Consider the following 25,560-nt stretch of genomic DNA (forward strand, 5'->3'; position numbering starts at 1 on the left):
CCGACGGGGGGAGAGAATGGCGTCCCGCTCTTTTCGTGAGGGCGCTGGGAGCAGTTATGTCTCGCTCCCACTCCCAGCAGTCTTATTCTTGTAACCGGGAACATAGCGCGTGCGCAAAAGAAAGAAGGAAAAAAGAAGACGAGGGATCATCAGCTCGCTGGGCCGATGCGAATTTCCCAAACCCCTTCCAGCGACGTTTTGCGTACGTATGACGTCAGAGGCCGCGGCAGACGGGAGCAGTTCGTCGTCCTAGCGCACGGAGGTTTGCGCTTGGGGTGCGAAAGGTCCGCGCGTGCAAACCGACGCGGAAAAAAAAAAAAGAAACCTACGGTTCTTCCCACCAGCTTCTCTTTCTTTTTTTTTGTGGTAAATTCCTTTTCGCGGTTGGATTACGAAGAATTTGAGAGAAAACCACTATCGCGCCTGGAGAGGGGACAGTGCTGGCGGCTAGAGAAACGCGGAAGAGGGAGAGAGGAGAGACGAAAGTCGGTTTCTGTCCTCAGCGGCGGCAGGGCGCCGGTGATTTAATTCAATTGGTGGTTGTTTCTTTCTCCCCTCCTTCCCGCCCGTCGCCCCGCGGGTGTGGTGGAGGAGGAGAAGGAAGAGGACGTCGATCTCTGGAGCCGGGACGGAGCCTCGACAACCGCGAGGCCCACCGCAGGTAAGGAGATGAGGCCGCGGCCTGCACTTTGGGCTCTGGCCCGCGGCGTCGTTCGTTTCTGTGAGGAGGAGGAGGGGGTAGGACTAGGAGCTTGAAGAGAGGTTGTATTCCCGGCTGGAGTTAAGCATCCTCCCTCCTCACCTCACCCCTCCCGGAGGGGAGTGTAGCCTGCATTGCGTACACGGGTCCTGCTCTGCGGAGGGAGACGGAGGGAGTCAGTCAGTCGTCGCTGCCCTGTTAAAGGGCGGGCTGGAAGGCAATGTCATTTCTCTGGGAGAGGGTGGGACTGCGCTGTACTCTTAGCCGAAAACGATGGGGGCTAAGACGGACGGTGGGGAAGATGTGAGCTCCTTACGTTGTTTCCGCTTATGTTCGGTGTTTGGCTGTCAGCGGCTACGCACGTTACGCACCCTTTAGCGTCCCTGTCTCCCTTCCCCCTCCCCAATTTAAAGCTGCTTCCATGCTCCTCCTGTGTAATTGGAAATGGGGGTGGGGCGGGTCAATAGAGATTTAACGTGTTGTTGGGGGTGGGTTTTATACACGTTAAATGTTAAGATGTTCTGTTAATGTTCAGATTGTCCTGGTTTCCACCATTATTTATTCATGGTGCCTTGAACGTAGTTGTCCTTGTCTTCGGCTTATTCTACGGAACAGAGGTGGCAGGGTGGGCTCAAAATACATGTGGGGGGGGGGGAGAGGAGTGGATATTTTTTTCCTGTGCTTTTTTTTAATTAACAATGCATTTTGCAGAGTGGATGTGGCAAAGGTTCCCCTTCTGTTTCTCTGTACCTGAAACTGCGGGGTTTTTTTGGGGGGGAGGAGAGCTAATTCTGATACAATTATCAGAGGAACGTACAATTCGTGTAGTACATACGTTTAAGTACGAGTGCTTTTTTTTTCTATGCAGAGCTGAGTTGACATTTGCAAAAAATTTTGAACAGTCTCTATTAAAAAAAACTCAATTTTTGGAAATTGATCACGATGTTGAAGTAAAGCTACTCCAGGGGCCAGTGGAACAAAAGTGCACTGATATTAGAGTGATTGTACACAATTTTCTGGGCAAAAAAAGGCTTTGGGCAAAAATTAACCCTGAGCAAAGGCCTGTATTACACCAGTGCACAGGATATTAAAATGTGTAATTGTGATCCACCAAGTACTGTGGGATTGAGGGGAATACACATTTTTTAAAAAATAAATAGGCTTGTAGGGACCCTTTACTGAAGTGAGCTGAAATCTGGGCCTAATGCATTCTAATGGGGGACTTTCTCATGTGCTAAGCCCAGAATTACTGTAACACTTTATTTTTTATTTTGATTTATAGGTTGTGCGCTAATGTTTCCATTAGCATGCAAAAGAATTAATTCAGGAGGCACTTACCACCTCCTATTTGGGGAAATACTAAGTGCTCCTAAGTTAGTCTGCGTTACCCAGTTAGCATACACTAATTAGAGTGCACTAGCTGGATAGCTTGGAAATGTGTACTCTCTGCCCATGATGCCCCATCCACAAAAATATTTCTAAAGGGAAATGGGACTTGATATACTGCTTTCTGAGGTTTTTGCAACTACATTCAAAGCGGTTTTACATATATTCAGGTACTTATTTTGTACCAGGGGCAAAAAAATAGTTAACTTGCACTTAGCATATGAAAAAAAAGGCAAAATACTGCAAATCGCTTTATTATATTTTGCGTTAGCCTGTTTTCCCATGCAAAGCAGCATTAAGGGCTTAGTGCCCTTTAGTAAAAGAGCCCCTCATGCATAGAAGGGCTAGCTTGTTCTTCTGCAATAATGTCTGTGGGGATTTTAGCCCTGTTCTTTTTCCTGCAAGCATCTGGCACTTGCCAACTTTTTTCATGGCTATGGAGAGCATAGTTAAACAGGGCAAGACTGTTGTATACCAAAGACAGCTACAGCTGCACACAGGTCTGAGCAGAAATAGAGAGCTGCACGGGAACGGGGTTTGCGGGAATCTGCAGGGACGGAAGCAGTTCTGCGGGGTTCCCGCGGGGACGGAAGCAGTTCCTGTGGGGTTCCCGCGGGGATGGAAGCAGTTCTGCGGTGTTCCCGTGGAAGTGTAACTACAACTGCACCAGCTGCTCATCTACCGAGTACCAAGTTCTTTGAGTGCTGTCTCCTCCTCCTCCTTGCTTTAACAACACAAATGTGGAAAATTTTCCATTAAGACACAAATGATGTTGGAATTCAAAAAGGCATGGGATGAACACAGAGGATCTCTAATTAGAAAATGGAAGTTATAAAAAAACCTAGCCTTAAATGGCTGCATGTGTGTGGATGTGTGAAGTAATGCTAGATGGCGACTCTAGCTGTGATTAACTAGGGCCAGACTTGTATAGTCTGTGTCTAATATATGGAAGTCTGGTTTAGGATGGGCTGGAAAGGGCTTAGACAGCAACTTCAGTGGCTGGAACATAAGGACAGTTCTGGACAGATATTTACGATCTGTGTCCCACAAATGAGAAGACGCATAGACTGGAGTGGGCTTTGATGACAACTCCAGCAGTTGGAACATAAGGATAGGGCCAGATAGACTTCTATGGTCTATGTTCCAGAAACACAAAAGAAAGACCATAATCAAGTATATAATATCACACTCATTGATTTAATCATGAATTGATAATGAGTGTGACTATTGGGCAGACTGGATGGACCATTCAGGTCTTTATTTGCTGTCACTTACTATGTTACAATTAATCCTCTTGCTCCCGGGCTGATGAGCAGACCTCAGCTCTGACACAGGCATGAGCATCAGATGTTACCTGACCTACTGGCGCATGCATGTGGTGACCTCTCAGCACAAAGTGCCAGTAAATTAGAGACAAATCTTACATGTGCACACCAGAGTGTTCCAAGTTTCAGCTTCCATTCCTTCCTTGCTTACAGTGCTGTGGCTCAAATCCAGAGAGAGATTGAGGGAGCTGACTGGAATTTTCTTTTATGTACCATTAAATTCTTACAGTGATGGGTGGGGACGGGTTGGTATGGGTTACATTTTTGCGGGGATGGATGGAGATGGGTAAGATTCCAGTGGGGACGGGTAAGATTCCAGCAGGGACGGGCGGGGATGGGTAAGATTTCTGTCCCCATGCAACTCTCTAGAGCAGAAATAAATTGTATGGGCACATATCTATGCAAGTGCTAGAACACTAATTCTGTTTGTAAAAGTTTTGTGATGCTGATATTTATGTACAAAATAGCATTCCAGAATTTGCACAGATGTGTGCTGGATACATTTTTTCTGCTCAGAGATGCGCATGGCATTGTTAGTACAGAACCTTATGCGCTTGTGTCTGATATGCTCTCCCTCACTAGGGCCCAAGTTTTACAGAGGTCCTATTTGCATGTTACCTTCCTGCATCGGTGAACAAAAATTGGGTGTTAAACTTGTGTTAGAAACTGTTACCTCATGTATCTATTGGGATTGGGGGAGAAAGGCAGGGTTGAATGCTGCAAACCATCATTGAGTTCGTCAGACCATGAGGACCCCGCCTCCCAATACTGAAGGGTTTTAGCAACCAAAGAGGGATTTGGCCTTGGGCCAGGACATCTTCTGCCAGAGGACCACTGGAGTCTCACTGAACGGGGTGAAGATAGCTCCAGTTGGAGGATCTTTCTCCAGCTGAGGAGGATGTTTCCCCAGAGGTCTGGCTTTTCTGATGTGAAGAGCTGGGCCAGCTCATTGATTCGGTGATTGAGGGCCTGTGCATTACAGCATTGTTCCAGTCAGTACCTTCAGATAAGGAACCCATCCTTGAGGACCTCTGGAGTCCACCTAAGGCTTTCCCGCATGGAAAAAAAACCTGTCCACTTACTTTCTCTCTCCTTCAATAGTAGGTTCAGTTGCTGGTAAGCACTTTGTTGGTCACATGACCTGAGTGGCTTGTAGGTGGTTGTGGCAGCAATAATGAGTGGCTGATGGGGACTTCAAAGATGCGCTTAAGTAATATGCCCTTCGGGAGCTGCTTACACTTTAGGGAAGATTTGGAGAAGCTAGTGAGGGGCCTAGAAGAGGTGAGGCCTCAGCAACTCCAAGAGGAATGCCCATGCACAGTACTTGGCACCTCAAAGGGTTAGGTCTAGGTGGAAGAATGGGAGCTATTTTGGCAGGTGGCACTTGTGGGGGGGGGGGGGGGAGCAAAGGTTCAGAAGGACTAGAATGAGGGATTCTGGTGCTTTGACCTCTGGTAAGCGCCTTCAGTGAAGGTTAGCCGAACCCCTCAGTGCAGGTGGAAAGCAGGCTCTTCCTATTCCTCCATGAACAGGCTCACATTACCTCCAACTAGGGTTTGTTTGTTTTTTTTTACATTTGTACCCCGCGCTTTCCCACTCATGGCAGGCTCAATGCGGCTTACATGGGGCAATGGAGGGTTAAGTGACTTGCCCAGAGTCACAAGGAGCTGCCTGTGCTGAAGTGGGAATCGAACTCAGTTCCTCAGTTCCCCAGGACCAAAGTCCACCACCCTAACCACTAGGCCACTCGTTACCATATGGCTCCAGAAAAGGAGGACACATTGATCCAGTCCGGGTTTGCTTCCATTGAAAGCAATGGAAGTAAAACCCAGATTGGATCAATCTGTCCTTCTTTTTCTGGAGCCATATGGTAACCCTACCTCCATCCACTCAGTTCTGGAGATGATGCACCGGGGATATGCCCTGCAATTTGTTGATCCTACTTCTGACACCCTTTGTGGTGTCCCTACTCAGAGATTGCTACAGCTGGGGGTTGTGGAAAGGAAACAGTTTCCCAATCGGGATGAGGTCATTATTCCAGCTATTTCATAGTTCCCAAGAAAGGCAGCTTCTTCAGACCTATCTACATTTCTCTATGGAAAACCTAAAATTAGGCCAGCAAGTACCAAGGCTCTTTCCAGATCCAGCAAAGTCATTCTCCACATTTCTATTCGGGAGTCTCTCAATCGTTTTTTGCAGTTCTGCATCTTGAGCAGACTCTTTCAGGTCAGTGCTCTCTTTTTTTTTTTTTTTTTTTTTTGCCACATAACAGCACCCTGGACCTTTTCCTTGGTCATGGTGGTACATCTCTGCAGACAGAATCCGAGTGCATCCGTATCCGGGTGGCTTGTTGATTCAGGCTGATTTGGAGGTGGATTTGAAGGTAGTTAAAGTGGTAGTATTTATCCAGTTGACTCTTTCTCAGGAGCTGGAGTACCTCAGAGTTCATCTCAACACCAAGCAGGGGACAATGTATTTTCCTGTGGAGCACATAAGAACATAAGCATTGCCATACTGGGACAGACTGAAGGTCCATCAAGCCCAGTATCCTGTTTCCAACAGTGGCCAATCCAGATCACAAGTACCTGGCAAGATCCCAGAACAGTAAAACAGATTTTATGCTGCTTATCCTAGAATATGCAGTGGATTTTCCCAAGTCCATCTTAATGACTTGGACTTTTCTTTTAGGAAGCTATCCAAACCTTTTTAAACTCCACCAAGCTAACTGCTTTTACCACATTCTCTGGCAATAAATTCCAGAATGTAATTACTCGTTGAGTGAAGACATATTTTCTCCGATTTGTTTTAAATTTACTACTCAGTAGCTTCTTTGCGTACCCCGTAGACCTAGTATTTTGGAAAGAGTAAACAAGCGATTCTCGTCTACCCGTTCCACTCAGTATTTTATAAACCTCTATCATATCTCCCCTCAGCCGTCTCTTCTCCAAGCTGAAGAGCCCTAGCCACTTTAACCTTCCTCATAGGGAAGTCATCCCATCAACTTTATCATTTTCATTGTCCTTCTCTGTACCTTTTTTGAGATGCGGCAACTGGAACTTCACTCATTATTCGAGGTGCAGGAGTGATACAAAGGCATTACAACATTCTCGGTTTGTTTTCCATTTCTTTCCTAATAATTCCTAACATTCTATTTGCTTTATTGGCCGCTGCCACACAAAGGGTCTCAACATATCAACAATGACACCTACATCCTTTTCCTGGTTGGTGACTCCTAATGTGGAACCTTGCATCACATAGCTATAGTTCGGGTTCCTCTTTCCCACATGCATCACATTGCACTTGCTCACATTAAAAGTCATCTGCCATGCTCAAGCTGCTGTCTTAAGAGGGAGCTATGTACTCAGGAGGCCCCTCTGGCCTGGAATTATTTGCAGCTTCTTGGATCTATTCCAGCAACCCTGGAGGTAGTTCTGTAGGCAAGATTCCTTATGGGTGTTGCGTTCTCATTGGGTCCCTCAGTCCCAGGAGTTGCCTAGTGGTTAGTGCGGTGGACTTTGATCCTGGAGAACTGAGTTCGATTCCCACTGCAGCTCCTTGAGACTCTGGGCAAGTCACTTAACCCTCCATTGCCCCTGATGCAAAGTAAGTACTGAATATATGTAAACTGCTTTGAATGTAGTTGTAAAAACCTCAGAAAGGCAGTATATCAAGTCCCATTTCCCTTTTATACAAGGTGAAGCATATTAAGCCCACCATTCTGCAATTTGCCCACAGTGGGACCTTAACTTGGTCCTTTGTGCCTTGTCTGGTATACTATTTGAATCTCTGAGGGGATCCTCAGTAAAATATTTCTTCCTGAAGATGTGTGGGGTTTTTTTTTTGGTAGCCATTTGTTCTGCTAGATGGGTGTCCAATTTGCAGGCCTTGGTCTGCAGTGATCCTTTCTTGTATTTTCAGATGTCACAGTCTCTTTGAACAGTGTCTGCTTCCCTTGTGAATCAGGAAGGTTTTTCTCCCAGCCTTTTTGAAGCAAGGAAGGTCAGAAGCTTTATTCGGCTGGATGTCCATAGTTTATTACTGAAGGAATGGATCACCTCCAAGTAGCTCATGTTGGATAGATTATTTTAGCTGTATCAGGGGCCACCCAAAAGGCAAGTGGCTTCTAAATTCTCGATAGTATGATGAAGGTTGCAGTTCAGGTGGTGTACATCATTTGCCAGAAGATGGGCCTGTCTGCCCCATTTCACCTGGGCTCAGGCAGCTTTCTGGGTAGAGGCCCAGGCACTTGCACCTAAAGACATCTGCAAGGTGGCGATGTAGTGCTTGACAAAGGAATGTAGTGAAGACAAGATTATTCCCAACACTTTTCCAACTCCATCCCAGCAAACCTCAGTTCCCATTAGTCAGCCCTCCCCATCCTGTCTCCACTTCCAACTCCTTTAAGATCGCATTCCCTTCCCCTCTCCCTCTGATTTTTAATCCTCCTCTGTTAGCATTGGTAAGTTTGATGGTCCACTTCTGGAACGGCTATTTTTTTCTGACACCAAGTTTGAGCTGCTCAATACCCAGTCTCCCATGCCGCTCTCTTATGGCTCAAACTTACAGAGAGCCAAATGATGCAGAAAAGAACTGATATGAATGTAGTAGAGGCTGACCATATTTTTGGTTTGGCTTCAACTTTGGCACTGAAAGCAGCACAGAATTTGGGTTCAGCTGAAACCAAAAGCGCCACCATCAGTAGGCCCTCTCTGGTTAGACCATTAGACTGCCAGAATGTAAGGTGGAGTGGAGGGGTGGCTGTGTCTGGTTGCAGGAGGAGGAAGTGGGCACTGTTTGGGGGCAGGGCTGGTTTTTGTTGTGGAAACTAAATTAACCTGATTTCAATCAGCCTCTAGAATGTAGTTTGGTGAGGGGGTGGACTCAGGGCTACACATAGGGTTTATTGGGGGGGGGGGGGGGGGGGGGGAGGCAGGCATTCAGTGGCCCTGGGGCCTTGTAGTGAAAAATTCTGCTTTAGGAGGCAATGCACAAAGCTTCTGCAGATTTTGGTATGGGGTTTGTGTGACATCTGCACAATTTTATAGCAATATTACTGTGCAATGCAGAGTAATTTACACAGAAGATAACTGTACAAATCCACTTATAGGATGCTTGTACACAGCACATTGAAATGAATGAAGCTATTAAGCCATTTGCCCTGATGCAGGGAAGAGCTTTAATGCCATGTCAGAAGAGGTGTAGAAGGGTTAGTTCTATCTTTTGCAGTGTACTCTGAGGATTTAGTGCCTGCCTCTTCTTTTTTTTTTGTTGGCATAACAGTACCCACAACTTAAGACTGAAAGGGAAGTGACTATTCAGTGAACAGTTTGAATTAAAAAAAAAATGTATCTGTACACAAATATTATCATCTTAAAAATCTTATGTACAAAACTTTGTGATGTTATTTTGCCTGCAGAATAACATTCTAACACATGAGCAGAATGTGTGTGAGCACTGCGCAGAACCCTGTACGCCCATCAGATTTGCATATGATTAGGTTACTGCATCTAGAAGTAAGATTTTTGTTCTAGAAGCTGTGCGCTCAGCCATCAGTGCACAGCTTTCAGCATCAGCTCCTTAGCAAGTCAGATGTTGAACATTATGATCTTTAAGTACTCCTGTCTGTCCCCAGGTGAGCCTCTGCAGGTTTTGCAGCAAGTGTACTCCAGCATGTTTCACCTCTTCCCTGTTGGTACTATGGTAGTTGTCTATTCTGGAGAAAAGTCAGATGCACTGAGCTGCTTTAAAAAGTGGCCTTGGTGCATCCTTGTGCAAGTTTTCCCACATAATAATGCAGCTTTATAACGCTAGTACTTAATTTTGTACCTGGAGCAGTGGAGGGTTATGTGACTTGCCCAGAGTCACAAGGAACTGCAGTGGGAATGGAACGAAGTTCCCCGGGTTCTCAGGCTTCTGCACTAACCATTAAACTACTCCTCTAGCTCACACTGTGATCCTGCACTAGCCATGTAGTGCGCACTAATGTGGATATGCTAACTGATTAGCGCAGCAATGCTTTAAAAAAAAAAAAGACTATTTACTGTAGAAGGTGTGAGCGTGTCCCATGGTATGCCATGTTAAGCTATGTTATGTGTGCATTAGCACCTAATGCAAGGTTAGTAAAAGACCTCATTGTTATCTCAGTTGAAGGGTGGACCATATAGATTGGTTTAGAAATTTGCCAATTAGGAGCTATGTAAACTATATGCATGTAAGTCTCTTTATAAAAGACTTAGGGCCAGATGCACTAAACTTAATTAGCCCCAGAGCAATGTGGTTTTTAAACCAGTTCTAGCCAGTCTAGAGAGCAAGTAGTAAAACAAGACATGCACAAAAGGGTTCTCCTAACCATTTTCCTGTCATGGTAGCAGCTAACGAAAATGGAATGCTAGTGATCTACAGGTTATTATAATGAGCTTGCTAATTAGTATTATAATATGTATGCAAGGCAGATGCACAGCCATTTTCCGACGCCATGCACCGTGGAAAACCTAACAGGAGGTCTGCACCTCTTGTTGGGGCTGCGGGGGGACCCATGCAGAGGAGGATGCCCATCGCAAAAAGCGGAAGGAAAAAAAGTTCAAGTGCTTGTCAGGGATGTCTTTTTTTTTTTTTATTTTGAGAGTGAGGTGTATGAAGCAGTCTTTGGTGTGCGCGGAGCAGCCAATCCAGCCAGCAAAACGATTGGCTGCTCTGCGCATGCCAAAGCTGGCTGACTGGCTTCCCCTCCTTAGGAAGGAAATCGTGTGCAAATGAACTAACAGCGAGCATCTCATTTGCACGCGATTTCCTTCATGCATGCCCATTTTTTAACGATTCGGTAAGGAAGGGCTCTTTCCTTTCAGTTAGTGCATCTGGCTCTTAGAGCTTCTGTCCAGCCCAACATCTTCAGCTTGTTGGGCATTGATGAGAATTCAGGAGGAAAGAGACTTTGGCAAACTCCGTCGGTCTTTATCTTTAAATTGGAGGGGGAGGGGGGGTTATCATCGTTGCCCTGCGCTTTTCCGCATTTCAACGGCTGCTGCGTTCTCAGCGTAAAATAGCTCCCTCCCAGTTCGTTCCAAATTGTGATGTTACGCTTGTCGCGCGAAGGTGATGTTGACGTGGGCGGGGAGGGGCGGCTGTATGTGGATGTTACGCGCTTTTTTGCGTAAGTAAAAGTGGTCGGATGTTACGCAATTAACGCGGCATCCGGTACGTGAAAGGAGGGGGAGACCAGCCCGTCCCGAGCCGCGGGGGAGAGGGAGGAGGAGATCGGGTCGGCAACTTCCTGCGGCCGCCATTTTGTAAGGGAGGAAGCGGAGGATCTACTGCTGCTGGCGGGCAGCGGGCCGGCCTTTCTCTCGCCCTATGTGCCGCCGTCGCGCCTGCCGGACTTCGGTCTCCCTGGGGTGGGGGAGAGGGCAGGATGCGATCGCACCGCCGCAGGGGTTGCCCTCCCACACCCCGCCATCCTCTTCGCTAAGGTGCGTCCCTGGCCTGCTTTATCTCTCTTCTTCGGCCCGATGTGCTGCATCCCGTTTTCTGTGTGTTGGGTGGAGGGAGCGGCCTTTGCTGGTGGTCTGATTGTGAATGATGCTGTTTTGTTCCTGCTGCCTTCCGTTCCGCAAAATACTAATAGTAATGAAAACAAGCACGCTCTTAACTGCGTCTGTTTCTGAAAGCAGCATCAGCCTTTTGGTTTAATGAGGACTGAGCTAACTTTCTTATTGATCAGCACTCCGGAAATGTTTTGTGAAGTCCAAGGATCATTAAAAAAAATGTGGAGATAGGTTTCCTATTATTTCTATGAAGTAGTTGGGGATGTAAGGAGACAGTAAACATGAAATTTGGAGAAATAATGTTTGAGGATTAAAATACGCTGGACCTGGGAGAAAGTTGAATCTCCAGTTCTAGTTATTTTCCTCAAGCTGTTATTTTCTTATGTTGTTCGATTAATGTTGTGGGTGATGCAATTGCACAGCAATCACAAGCTTTGTCAGAAATTGTGTCATGAGAGCTCACTTCCAAACCAGCAGCAGTTCTTTATGCCTGTGTGTATGATGCCAGAACTAGTTGTATTTGAGTGATGAACCTGCAGAAAGGTTACCTGGTCAAAACATTGGGGGGGGGGGGGGGGGGGGGGGCATAAAAGAGGAACTTTTCTCCTTGTTTAAAGAAGATACAGGTTTTGTCCTTGCAAGACTTTTGATGTGTTCCCAAAATGACTGTGCTTTGTGTATGTTTGAAGTACTTAGGGTGGTTAGATTTGTGTATGAATTTAAGTGTAATATTTACTGTGTTAGGATTTATTCAGTATCTCATGAGAGGAACTGCAGATAGAATATACATTAGTATTGTCCTCCGTTACAAGAAAGGAAGGAAAGTAAATCGATAAAATTTCAGTGTGGTAGCTGATGACTGCAGCATTCTGCTTTTTTGCCTTGATGGATTCATGTTTCCACATTGGTTCTTTATGTAGTAAACTGGATCCGAAAAATACATATAAGCAGAAGTGTGTAAGGCTGTCTGTTAAATGAAATAGCAGAAATTTTGAGCTGGTCCTTGCCTATATACATGGTACAGAATAAATTTCTGCGGTGCTGTATATGCAGTACTCAAAAAAAAAAACTGTTGTGTAAAAAGGTTTGAGAGATCCATAAACTGCCACTTAAAAAAACAGAGAACACATTACTCAAAAATAGCATAAGTCAAAGCATTTATATTTGGACAGACTAAGAGCAAAACAAATCCCATAGAGCCTCACATTCTCGGAGACAACACACACTGCTTTCTCATTCCAGCAGCAGGGCTGGGCTACTGCTATTTGCAATGTCATGGTTGTAGAGAGATGCCAGGAATTCTGTAGAATGGCTGTTTGCTGCAAAGATCATTTTAAAAAAACATTGGTTTGATGTTTATGTATAAATATAGCTTTAGGAAAGAACTGCAATAATGAGTTTATGTAATGTATAGAGATAGTGGACTATTTTCATTATAGTAAATATTTGTGGATAAACTGTTGCTTAATTTCTTCCTAATTCAGTGGAATTCAAGTATATTAAAAGTTCTGTGTTGTACAGAATTTCCCTATGCATAATTCTAATAAGAAATTGTGTATAATTAACAATTTTGGATTCTTTATTAAACAATACGTAATAATCATAAATTATCATTCAAAAACTAAGATATAATGCAGAAAGTGTCACTGACGACAAAGAACATTTTTTTTTTTTTTTTGCAATATTCTCCCAGTTAAGCCTAGGGGAGAGTCGTATGGTGTATTAATGCGCCCCTCCAGTTCTTTCTCTCTTCCCTCACTCTACAACCTCAGTAATCCCAGTTCTCCCTCTATTCCTCTTCTCCCCCCCCCCCCCCCATTTGTTTTCTTTCCTACCATCAAACCTGCCTCCTCCAGATTATTGGTTCCTTGCTTTTGGAAACGTGTGTTTGTTTGTTTTTCCAGATCTTGCTAAAGGCCATATAGGGAAAATATCCAGTATGCTTAAGATCATTTTGATCCAGTTTCCTCCTCCACTGAACTTCCAGTTAGAATTGGGATTGGAATCCTTTACCAGAATTTCTTTTATTTGTAACTATCTGGGTTTGCACCCCTGACTCCTAGGCCAACTATTGCAGTGACAGTACTAGGGTTCTTGCGGGAACCACGTTAGTATGGAGCCTGATTCTGGTTGTTGGATGGTGTTAGTGAACAGTGGCTCAGATTGTTTCCTGGTCTCCAGCCTGCCTTGGGGAAGGAGAAACTGGGGGCAGATGCAAAAAGCTACAGCAGGTCTCGCCTGCGTAGTTACTGGGGGTTGTACATGCGGTAACGAATTGAGAATGAGTGTTAATTCGTGCAGAATACATGGCCACATGTTCATTAAAATGATTGCTAATAAGGCTATTGAGTATTCCATAGCATTCAGAGAGGTAATTGGGGCTTTTGACACATGGTAATCATAGATTTTTTTCCACCAGGTCTGGGGCTGCATATATGGTTTTGAAGAGGATTTAACTTGGTTCATCTTGTTTGCAACTAGAAGGAAAGCCCCGTAAGTCTCAAAGCCAAAAGAGGCAACAGACAAGTGAAGTGTGTGTCCAAACAAAACCAAAAGTGAAAGCACACATGCCTTTTCTGCTTCTAAATATGAGACTCACAAAACATTCTATTCCTATTTTGTTTGAACATATGCTCAAAAGCAGTGCTTATCATGACATTTTTTTGTGTGCATGTGTCGGCACGCTCCGCTTTCAATAGCCACAAGTTTTCCATGATTAAAATTGAATGCAATTAGCTTTCTGCATGGCAAGGTATTGTGCTCACGGTGAAGCCACATGCTCAAGACATCTGTGCATGAGCCTTCGTTCTGCATTGGACGTTGGTTGAGTTAATTGAATAGAGCCTTCTGCATGGCAGTGTGTTGCCACTGTACTGCCCCTTAAAATTTTGTTCTTTAAATAATTGTAATAAGTATCTCTAAGATAGGTTTTATAGTTCTGTGTTTACAAATCAGAAAAAAATATGCTGTAGGAAGTTGAGATTTTTAGCTGCCGTTTGTTCAGGACATTGTTACAAATTGGGGTGTTTAGGAATGCATTGAGCCATAAATGAGAGAGTTGTTTTTATTGGAGTTATTAACCACCTTTATGAAGAGATTCACCCAGCAGTTCAGCTTAACATAAAACAACCATTTTGATAAAATAATAGTAAAATGAATAATATAAACATAAATACAATAAATGAGGTGAACTTGTAAATATGTCAGTACAATACAAATAATACCATGTAGGTCACCTTTTGCTCTCCTTACATTGTACATTTGCTTCTGGACCTTTTTTTCAAGTCTGAACATTGTTTTTATTTGGTTGATTATTATGTGGACTCTGGAAGGGCATGTTCTTATTTTTTCTGGAAACAAAATGACGTTTTCCCCAGGTAATTTCCCTTTGTTTAGAGAACTCATATTTTTGGTGCCATTTAAGCGGTTTTATATCTAGCTTGAAACTATGGAAATGTTTTGCTTTTGAGACCGTGTTTTTTTTACTAATTTCATTTTGTGATGATATATTAAATCATTTTAACAAATATAATATTCAGTGATGTGACATGATAGGTTTTCATTGCAAGATAGTCCACAAAGCAGATGTTTTCTTGAATTGTCCTCATTGTGTCTTCTGCCACTTTTAAGATCTCTAAAGTAATTCTGAATGTGAAGTTATAGAGAAATTTATAATTAGGGTTTCCGATTAAGTTGTAACCAAAAAAGGGGGGGCATTCTGTCACCCGACAAACCGTTGTTGCACCTGGATATGGTCATTGAGCAGATTGCTGCCACATTGTCCTTTTGTGATGGAGGCAACTTATGCCTTTGCTCCTGCCGCTCTCTGTTTCACTGACTCTGTAAAAGAGTTTAAAAACATGGGAATAGGCACTCGCTGTACTCTTGTAATCACCCAGAATCAGAGGCCCTAAATGTAATGAATGGGGAGCAATGGATGAATTTGTACATGAAAAAATCTGTTTTGCAAGAGTGTGTTTTTTCTGATAAGTTGCTGTGAATTTCATATGTATGCGATATGGATGCCTTAAAGAAGATGCACAATGTACAGTGAATTTTCTTGGTTCCTGATAACTTCAGTTCCACAAGTTCTCCATCTTGGCCTTTGATAGGAAATGAGATTAGTAGGGGGGAGTTATGTGCTTTTTTCATATCTTTTCCCCTCCCCCTCCAAAGTAGTTGTGTAGGTATTTGGGGTCCAGGCAGATATTCCCAAGTTTGTGCTTGGGCAGATGCTCTGGTATAGGGTTCCTCAAATAGATGATTTCTTGCACCATTTTAATGGCATGCGTCAAATGCTTTTAATTCCTTTCTTGTCTCGAAAATGTATTTGCTCTGCTTCACAAATACAGTCCAATACAAGGTTCTCCCACAGAGAATACCTGATTTTTACAAGTATTTCTGCAGACATCCACAGATGATCCCCCCCCCCCCCCCCCCCCCGCTCTACCGTAGTTGTCATTCTATATGTCACCCATTTAACCCATGTAGTCCATTTCTAATAAGGTCATGTTAAGGTTCCACTTTTTACATTTTCTCTTTAGGTTTAGATATTAATCCAACTTGTATCAATCTTGTGAGAATTTACTAAACTTTTTGTGTAGCTTATTCAAAATGCTAATAAACTTTCTTTTGTAATCTTTTAATTTGCTACCATCTCAGTCTGTGTGGGTTATTTATTTATTTATTTTCTTACCTAGTGTATTTGGCTCTTGATTTCCAGAGCTACTGCTCCCTTCTGACTACTCTGAAAGCCTGACTGGCAGTGGGGCACTCCAGGACTGGACTTGGGAAACACTGCTATACAGGGCAACATTTATGCCTGCCTTTTACATGGGGTAAGCGGTAATGCCTTAAACGATGGCACACAAATGTCAGCTTATACACTATTCTAAAAATCTGGTTGCCCAGATCGCGGGAGGATTGTGAAAATTACAAGCGACCTTACGAGACTGGGCGTCTAAATGGCAGATGACGTTAATGTGAGCAAGTGCAAAGTGATGCATGTGGGAATGAGGAACCCAAATTATAGCTACGTCTTGCAAGGTTCCACTTTAGGAGTCACAGGACCAAGAAAGGGATCTATTGTCGTCGATGATGCGTTGAAACCTTCTGCTTAGTGTGCTGCTGCGGCTAAGAAAGCAAATAGAATGTAGGTATTATTAGGAAAGGAATGGCAAACAAAAATGAGGATGTTATAATGCCTTTGTATCGATCATGGTGGGACCGGCACCTCGAATATTGTGTTCAATTCTGGTCGGGCGCATCTCAAAAAAGATATAGTGGAATAGAAAAGGTGCAGAGAAGGGCGACGAAAATGATAAAGGGGATGGGATGACTTCCCTATGAGGAAAGGCTAAAGCGGCTAGGGCTCTTCAGCTTGGAGAAAAGGCGGCTGAGGGGAGATATGATAGAGGTCTATAAAATAATGAGTGGAGTTGAACGGGTAGATGTGAAGCGTCTGTTCACGCTTTCCAAAAATACTAGGACTAGGGGGCATGCAATGAAGCTACAATGTAGTAAATGTAAAACAAATTGGAGAAAATTTTCTTCTCTCAACGTGTAATTAAACTCTGGAATTCTTTGCCAGAGAATGTGGTAAAGGCGGTTAGCTTAGCGGAGTTTTAAAAAGGTTTGAAAGGCTTCCTAAAGGAAACGTCCGTAGACTGTTATTAAATGGACTTGGGGAAAATCCACTGTTTCTGGGATAAGCAGTATAAAATGTTTGTACATTTTTGGGATCTTGCCGGGGTATTTGTGACATGGATTGTCCACTGTTGGAAACAGGATGCTGGGCTCGATGGACCTTTGGTCTTTCCCAGTATGGCAGTACTTATGTACTTCAGGTCAGCGGAGACTGATTTAACATGGCAGTTGCTTTGTTGTTTTGATGTCAGTCTTTGCGCTCTATTATTCTGTTTTCTAATGCCTTTCCCTCTCTTTTGATCTTCTTTTCTAATCTCCTTTTATCACAAATATTCTTTTGTCTTCTCTCTCTCCTCCCCTCTTCCCCTACTCCCCCCCCCCCCCCCCCCCCCCCCCCCCCCCCCCACACACACACACACATTTGTTCATTCGTAGTCTTCATTCTGGCCATACTTTTTCAGTCTTATCGTTTCTCACTTCCTGTACATAGTGGAACAGAACTCCATCTCCAGTGCTACTTGCTGCCTGGGAGATAGCATATAATGAATGTGCTGATTCCAGAGAAATGCTTTTCCTGACCTTGCTGGTTATTGGGGAGGAGTAAGTTTGCGTCACGATTGTTACAAGAGAACTTGATATTACCGGTGAAGTTCTGGTACCAGAGAACTTTTGCCTCTTCTAACTCTTGATCTGTTGGGAATAATATCTGAGTGAGCATTTTTGTTCTGTATAATCCCATTTTGACTTTTTTTTTTTTTGGGGTATAGGGTTTCTGAAGCCATCTCTCTGGGGGGGGGGGGGGGGGGGTGTTCCTGGTCTGGAGTTAGTCCAGTATCCTCCATCTTGAGCTGTCTCCAGCCCCACAGGCAACAGACCTTACATAAAAGGACATGGTCTTTGCTTTGGTAGTAGTGTCAGCTAGGGTAGTGGAATGTGTGAAGTTAGGGTTTCCAGCTAAAACAGCTATTAGCTGACATGTCCTAATCTGACACACTTAATAGGGTTATCCTTTGAAGTTAGACTTTCCTAATGGTGGCTCCTGTGGAAGACAGTAAAAGATCTTACTGTGCAAGATAAGTGCAAGAAAAAGTTTCCTTTTGTATATTGTTGTGGATCTGTAGAAAGAGATGTAATTTCAAACTGCTACTACTTAGCATTTCTATAGAACTGCCAGGGTTACGCAGCGCTGTACAAGTTTAACATGGGGAAGGACAATCCCTGCTCAAGAGAGCTTACAATCTAAAGGTTTACAAACTATGTAGTCAGTGTAGGGAACATGAATGGGGAAGGTGTTAGGCGCCAAAAGCAAAGGAGAAGAGATGGGCTTTGAGTAAGGACTTGAAAATGGGCAGGGGAGGGCGTATGGGCTCGGGAAGTCTGTTCCAGGCATAAGGTGATGTGAGCAGAAGGGGCGGAGTCTGGAGTTAGCGGTGGTGGTGAAGGGTGCAGATAGGAGTGATTTGTCCTGAGAGCGGAGGTTACGGGTGGGAACATACGGGGAGAGGAGGGAAGAGAGGTAATGGGGGGGCTGCAGATTGAGTGCACTTTTGAAGGTCAATAGGAGAAGCTTGAACTGTATACGGTAGCGGATTGGGAGCCAGTGAAGCGACTTGAGGAGAGGGGTGATGTGAGAGTATCGGTTCACGCGGTAGATAAGACGTGCGGCGGAATTTTGGACAGATTGAAGGGGGATAGATGGCTAAGCGGGAGGCCAGCGAGAAGAAGGTTGCAATAGTCAAGACGAGAGGTAACGAGTGAGTGGACGAGGGTTCAGGTGGCCTGTTCAGAGAGGAATGGGCAAATTTGCTGATATTATAGAGGAAGAAGTGACAGGTCTTAGCTGTCTGCTGGATATGGATAGAGAAGGTGAGGGAGGAGTCGAAGATGACTCCGAGATTGCGGGCTAAGGAGACGGGGAGGATGAGGGCGTTGTCACAGAGACGGAAAGTGGGGGAAGAGGAGAAGAGGGTTTGGGTGGAAAGACAAGGAGCTCAGTCTTAGCCATGTTCAGTTTCAGATGCCGGTTGGACATCCAGGCAGCGATGTCTGTAAGGCAGGCTGAAACTTTGGCCTGGGTTTCGACTGTGATGTCGGGAGTGGAGAGAGAAAGCTGGGTGGTGTCAGCATAGAGATGGTACTGGAAACCACGTGATGAGATCAGCGAGTCCAGGGAAGAGGTGTAGATCGAGAAAAGAAGCGGTCCAAGGACAGATCCTTGAGGAACCCCAACAGAGAGCGGGATAGGGGTGGAAGAAGAGCTATTAGAACATACTCTGAAGGTGCGTTGGGAAAGATACGAAGAGAACCAGGAGAGGTCGGAGCCTGGAACCCGAATGAGGAAAGTGTGTCAAGAAGTAAATCATGATTGACGGTGTCAAAGGCGGCAGATAGGTCGAGGAGGATGAGGATGGAATAATGACCTTTGGATTTGGCAAGGAACAGGTCATTGCAGACTTTAGAGAGTGCTGTTTCTGTCGAGTGTAGTGGGCGAAAGCTGGATTGAAGCGGATTGAGGACGGCCTGAGAGGAGAGGAAGTCAAGGCAGCGGCTGTGGACAGCGCGTTCAAGTAATTTGGATAGGAAGGATAGAAGAGAGATGGGGCGGTAGTTGGAGGGACAGGTGGGGTCAAGTGATGGTTTTTGAGAAGTGGTGTGACTACAGCGTGCTTGAAGGTGTCAGGGACAGTAGCAGTGGAGAGAGAGAGGTTGAAGATGTGACAGATTGAGGGGTTAACTGTAGGAGAGATGTTGTTAAGCAGATTGGTAGGAATTGGATCAGAGGAACAGATGGTGCACTTAGAGGAAGAAAGAAGGCGAGCAGTTTCCTCTTCGGTGATCTCAGGGAAGAAGGAGAAGGAGGCCAGGTTAGGTTGGTTGAGGAGTGGGTTAAGAAGTCACAGGGAGGAGAAGGCTTGGAAGTGAATTCAAGGTTTATCTTCTGCACTTTATCGCGGAAGTAGTCAGCTAGTGTTTGAGGAGAGAGTGAGGGGGGGTGGGAGCGGAGGGCACTTTAAGTAGGGAGTTGAGGGTGGCGAAGAGGCAACGAGGGTTGGAGCCAAGAGAATTGGTTAATTGAGAGTAATATTCCTGTTTGGCAAGGAACAGGGAGGACTGGAAGGAGGATAGCATGAATTTGTAATGGGTGAAGTCTGACAGGGTGCGAGATTTCCTCCAGAGTCGTTCAGCAGATCGGGTGCAGGAGCGGAGGTAACGGATGCATGGGGTTAACCAGGGCTGAGGATTAATGCGCTTCGTGGGGCGAGAGACAGATGGTGCTAGGGTATCCAGAGCAGTGGAGAGAATTTCATTGTAGGTAGAGACAGCCGTGTCGACGGATTCAGAAGACGAGATGGAAGGGAAGAGATTGGAGATGTGAGAGGATAGGGTAGGGTGGTCAACGGCTTGGAGATTCCTGAAGACAGTGGTTATAGTTGGGCGAGGTTGAGGGGGAGGGTGATGAAGTGTGAGGGTGATTAGGCGATGATCTGAGATTTGAAGGACAGAGGTGCAGAAGTTGGAAGGAGAGCAGGAAGAGAAGAGAACGAGGTCGAGACAATGGCCATTATGGTGAGTAGGGGTGGTAGAGCATAGTCGGAGGTTGAAGGAGGATGTCAGAGTGAGGAATTTAGAAGCGTATGAGTTGGATGGGTTATCAACGTGAATATTAAAGTCACCAAGAATGAGGATGGAGATGAAGGATCAAGAAAGACGGTGAGCCAAGTGTCGAAGTTAGTAAGGAATGAGAGAGGGGTTTATCAGGGGGGCGGTAGATGACTGCAACTCTGAGTGTGTCGGGTAGAATAGCCGGTGGCATGAGTTTCGAAGGATGAGAAGCAGTGAGACTGTGGCAGGAGGAGGGGTTGGAAACTACAGGAGGGTGAGAGAAGAAACCCAACGCCTCCACCGCGTGCATCTGGGCAGGGAGTGTGGGAGAAGAGATAACCTCCATGGCATAGGGCTGCGATTGAGGCAGTGTCGTTAGGGGTTATCCAAGTTTCAGTTAAGCGCGCAGTTGAAGGGAACGGGAGATGAATAAATCGTGGGTGAAGGAGAGTTTGTTGCCATACTGAGTGGGCATTCCATAGGGCACACGAGAAGGGAGGGAAGCGGGGGGGAGAAGAGGAATAGAGATGAGATTGGAGGCATTCTGGGATCAGTTACGTGGATATGGAGAGGAGAGGTGGGGGGGACCTGGATTGGGATTGATGTCACCTGCGGAAAGTAGGAGAAGGAGTAAAAGAGTGCGGAGGAGGGTGGGGGAGGAGGGTCGACGAAGACGGATGTGTTAAGGAGGAATGGGGATGGGTTAATGGTGGGGAGGAAATGTAGAAGGTTGAGAGCTAGGAATGATGAGGGGGGCAGGAGAGCTGGGGAGGTCGTGTGGGGAGGTAGGGTAGGGGAGTAGTGAGGGCAGGACGGGAGGGGACCAGGGTGGGCAAGGAGTTCCTGAGGTGGACAGTGGAAGGTGAGGGGGGAAGATGTTAGGAAAGGACAGGGCGATGAAGAGAATGTGTAATAGGGGCCATATATAGGGCTAAGGTGGATGTGGATAGATGTGAAGTGGCTTAGGTGATAGGAGTAGAGGAGGAAGGCAGGAAACTAGGACTGGGACAGCAGTCCTATATATACAACTTGAGGTAATAACTTGAGGATTTAAACAGTAGCATTAAAGCAGGCAATCAATATAAATTAGATTACAGTGAGATGCAGGTAAGCCTAAATTCTAAATGCAGTTCAATCAACAATTGGAGTAAATTATAGTGAGATGCAGCTAAGCCTAAATGCTGGCAATATTGCAGATTGTAAAGCGGCAATTAATATGCAAATAAGATGAGGATTTGCAGTGAGGTGCAGTTTAAGCCTCAGAGTCTACAATATTGCAGAGTTTAAATAGCAATTAGGTAGTAGAATTTCAACATGATACAGAACAGTAGCTCCTAGCCTCATAGTTCTCCATATTTTCAGAACCAAGGGAGGGTAAAATATGTGTTAAAAAAAAAACCTAGCCTTTCTCCATTGACCTGATAACAGTATCTTTACTTTGAAAACCTAGTCAGATGTTTTGTTAATTCAAAAAAAAAACTGCTTATTCATTGTCCTCTTCCTTCTCTGCATTCAGATGGACTAATACAAAAGTCACAATACTTTGCTCACATGGTGAGACTTCAGTTGTACTAAGTAGTTCTGTAACTCTTCAGTGAGAACACCCTTGAAGAACCACTATAGCTTTATTCTCATGAGGAGCCAGGGCCTCTGTTCAGGGAGTGATTACTGTACAAACCTATCAACTGTGTTTTTATTCCCTCATCCAAATTTTGTCCTTCAGAGCCGGGCTGGAAAGATTCTTGTGATATGTCACTTCGGCATCTAAAATTTTGGGCCTGGTGTCAAACGGAAGAGAGGCTGCAGCTGGTGAGGCTTGTGCTTGCCAGTGTGTGAGTGACTTGTGGCTGCTGGTGGCAAGTTGTGCCTTGGAGAAGGAGAATCACAGGGGGAAAGTAGGAAAGAGAGAAGCTGGGAGGAGAGTGGGATTGGAAGATGTTTAAGGAAGAAAGTGTGGAAATAAACTGGGCAAAAAAGAGTTGAATAAAGAAGCAAAAGAACCAAAAGAAAGGTAGAAAAGTGTGGGCTAAAACCTTGGCATCCGTTTTGCAGGCTCAGCAGAACTCCACCTGCGGGAAGCAGGTGACCTGCACCTCAGCTCCGCTGCCCTCCCCGCCAGTGCTGCCCCACCCGCTTCCGTCTACATGCTGCCTCCCGTATCCAAAAGAAAACCTGCACTTGCATGCAAAAAATAAAACAAAAAGAAGGCTACTTCTTTCATACATGCAGCTTGTCTACTTGTATGAAAGCCGTCTGGCACGTGCAGAGCAGCCGCACTTAGCGATTGGCTGCTCTGTGTATGCTCAACTGACCGACTGGCTTCCCCCCCCTATCGCATGCAAATGAGCCTGTTTGCAAAAGCAGTGACCAGCTCATTTGCATGCAACTTGCTTTGGGACTCCCTCTGTATTTCCAAATCGGTAAACTTTACCGAGGGGACCTTAGTGCGTCTGGTTCTGTGTCCTCAGGTATTCCTATACACAGTCCACTTAAAAATACAGTTGCTTCACGGGTTTGAATATTATGTAATGATACACCTGTTTCATTTTGTAATTATTTACAAATTACTACAATCATTTCTAAAATGAAAGTACCATAACAGTGAGCAAAAATTGTCAATGAGGAAAACACAGGAGTAATGAGCAGGCCAGGTGCACAGACAAGATAGCTGCTAGACAGTGTGCTCCTGAACTGGAGAAGACTGGGTGGTGTCTTCTGCTGAAGGTAAGGAGCCCACTACAGGCAATATTATCCTTTTCATTTTCACTTTTGTCAAGGCAGAATCTTCTTGACTAGTAGTAACTGAGTGGAGGGCCCCAAGTACACTAGTTACTTATTCAATCTATAGTCAAGCGCTTCCTGCAAAGGAAGAGTATGTACATCTGGTCCTTGAGAATATCAAAAGGGAGTCTCCTTGAATATTTGTGCATACCGTGAATAGAATGAATAGAAGAAATATGGTCAAAGCAAGAAACAATATCTATTGGAGAGAAAACGATTTTAAAAATATTACAGGGGCAGCTAAATTTTTTTTTGGTCTATAGAAAGAATCTTAGCTGATGTCCAGATTTTCTAAATGTTTCCATCAGTGCATGGAGTAGTCTTCCAAGGATGTGATGAAGTCCGCACAGTAATTGGATTTGACAGCCTAGGATGTGCACTAAGGATCTTTACATATGGGGATGTGATGATAAAAGCCTGAGAGTGAGGAGGTTCTATGTGTTGCATCAGGAATGGAGTGATTTTATTTGATCTTGCAGTCCGTTATCGGCGTCATTTTCTGTGTTTCTGAGAGTCCACTAGACTCTGCCTCATTCTAGTCTGCAGGGAATGATTTCTAATGTAATTGAAGCAGTGGACTGAGTGTTTTGTGTCTCAGTAGACTGTTTTGGCTGTCTAATTGCAGAAACCTTTTAATGTTAGAAATTAGTCAAATCCTCCCCTTCTGCTCAGCCTTGCAAAGGTTGATCCTTGCTCATCCTCCTCCAGAGCATGGCTTTTATTTTAATTCCACATTCTCACTTTTGTAATGCATTGACAAAGTTTCTCTTCCCTGCTCCAAGGCACTTCTTCACAAGCCCCAGTTGAAACATGAACCAGCTTCCATCCCTCACTTTTCCACTTTAGCCAGGGAAAGTCCTAAAAGGTTTCCTGTTCCTACATTGTATGGGTTTGTATTTTAAAAGATTTCATAACCTACAAGTGCTCTTGAGGCAGCCAAAGAAAAGCTGTGTAGGGTGACAAGTAAATGGGAGGGTTCCTCTTCTAACAGCTGGTTTCCTTGAAGGAGAATTAGTATGCCTCTCCAGCCTGGCTAGGTCGTGTTCATTTTCAGAGGCCTCCTATTGCAATATACCTTATCTAGCCCCCTCTAAGCGAGTTTTATGGCCTGCTAGTAGTTAAATGTTGACTTTTATTAAGTTTGTAAATTAATATACTGCTCCTCTGCTGAAAAATGTTAATAAAATTGATACTTGAACGGCCATTCTTGTAGAATCAAAATAAAAATACCTGTAGATTTGATGAAATTTATATCTGTGGCATACATGTACCAACTAATGTGATTAAAAGAACAGCATTCTACTTACAAGGTGACTTTTGCTCAGCTTTCATCCTCCTGTAGCTTGATTCTGTTTGGGGATTAAACCAAGACTGGAATATGCCAGACTTTTTCAGTATAGGCCTTCATAGCCATGCATACTAGCTCTGTCTTGGTTGTTAATGCTTCAATATCTGTTTGTCCTGGAGAACATTGGGTTGTTCCTAGCCATGATGTCTGTAACTGGCCCAGTTTAAGATTACTATGGACTTGAGCTTCAAGACCATGTAAGACCGCTGTCTATTATAATTTGTTAGATTAGATGCAATGCCTTGCCAGCTGTGGAAGGATATGCAATCAGAAGTTCTCTGAGGACAAGCAGGCCATCAGTATTCTCACATCTGGGTGGTGTTACCCGACTGAGCCCAGTGCAAACACTGCGTAGTGTATACAGCTACTAGAAAATTCTAGCAGCATCCCACCACACATGCCAAGTTAGTCACCTTAGTAGGTGTTCTCTGAGGACAGCAGACCAAGTATTTTACATACCTTTCCACCTCTCTTAGGAACTGAATTCCTTCAGCTATATTATCTTACTGAGGAACTTGCATCCGTGCATGTGCAGTAAGACGCTGCTAGAATTTTTAGTAGCTGTATACACTAGGCCGCCTCCACATCAGGCTCCGTTGGTTTACGTCGCCCAGATGTGAGAATACTTGGCCTGCTGTCCTCAGAGAACACCTACTACAGGTGAGTAACTTGGCTAATTGCCATGGCTGGTAGTGTGAAGGAGAAAATAGAGTGCTGTTGCTTTTGAAACTGGTTTGTTACAGAAAATAGATGCTGGTTGGATTCATTATTGACCGAGACCAAGGTCCTCGCCCTTCTTGAAGCAGAAATTGGATGTTTAAGGAAATATTTTGAAATTTTACTTTTCTTGCCTCCGCCCCTCGAGGGCAGCCCGCAGCAAGAGGTTCCCAATGATGGGGCCCTGATCTGTCCCCTGCCAGTCATCGGGGACATCTGTCCCATTTTCAGGGGGAATGGGGCAAGGCTTACTTCAGACAAATGGGTCTGGAGTTTAAATGAGATGGCTACGAGTTCACACGCCGATTGGTGGATTTTTACTTGGAGGCGGCTGCCAAAGTGGCGGGGGTCCGAGAGACTATCGCCAAGTTGGTAAGTCTGGGGTTGGTTTGGCCAATGCTGCTGTTGGAGTTTGGTCTGTGCCGCTAATGCATTTACTTCATGGTGCCCGAGAAGGGTGGGTCTCTTCGCCCTGTTCTCGACCTCAAGTTCTTAAACAAGGCACTGCGACGG

General features: G+C 44.8%; 1 protein-coding gene across 7 annotated transcripts in view; it reads left to right on the plus strand.

The window, feature by feature from the left end:
• Nucleotides 1–245: 245 nt before the first annotated feature.
• BRD4 (bromodomain containing 4) overlaps nt 246–25,560 on the plus strand; it is a 277,955-nt gene continuing 252,640 nt past the window's right edge. For 6 of the 7 annotated variants that reach the window (XM_030197179.1, XM_030197181.1, XM_030197180.1 and 3 more), the window contains exon 1: nt 10,678–10,877. In XM_030197179.1, coding sequence (XP_030053039.1) covers nt 10,762–10,877 — 116 coding nt within the window. In that variant the 5' untranslated portion in view covers nt 10,678–10,761. Of the gene's footprint in view, nt 662–10,677; nt 10,878–25,560 lie in introns of those variants that run through there. The other variant, XM_030197185.1, reaches the window with a different exon arrangement.

The sequence above is a fragment of the Microcaecilia unicolor genome, chromosome 3 (genome assembly GCF_901765095.1).
Source record: "Microcaecilia unicolor chromosome 3, aMicUni1.1, whole genome shotgun sequence".
NCBI classification, from domain to species: Eukaryota; Metazoa; Chordata; class Amphibia; order Gymnophiona; family Siphonopidae; genus Microcaecilia; species Microcaecilia unicolor.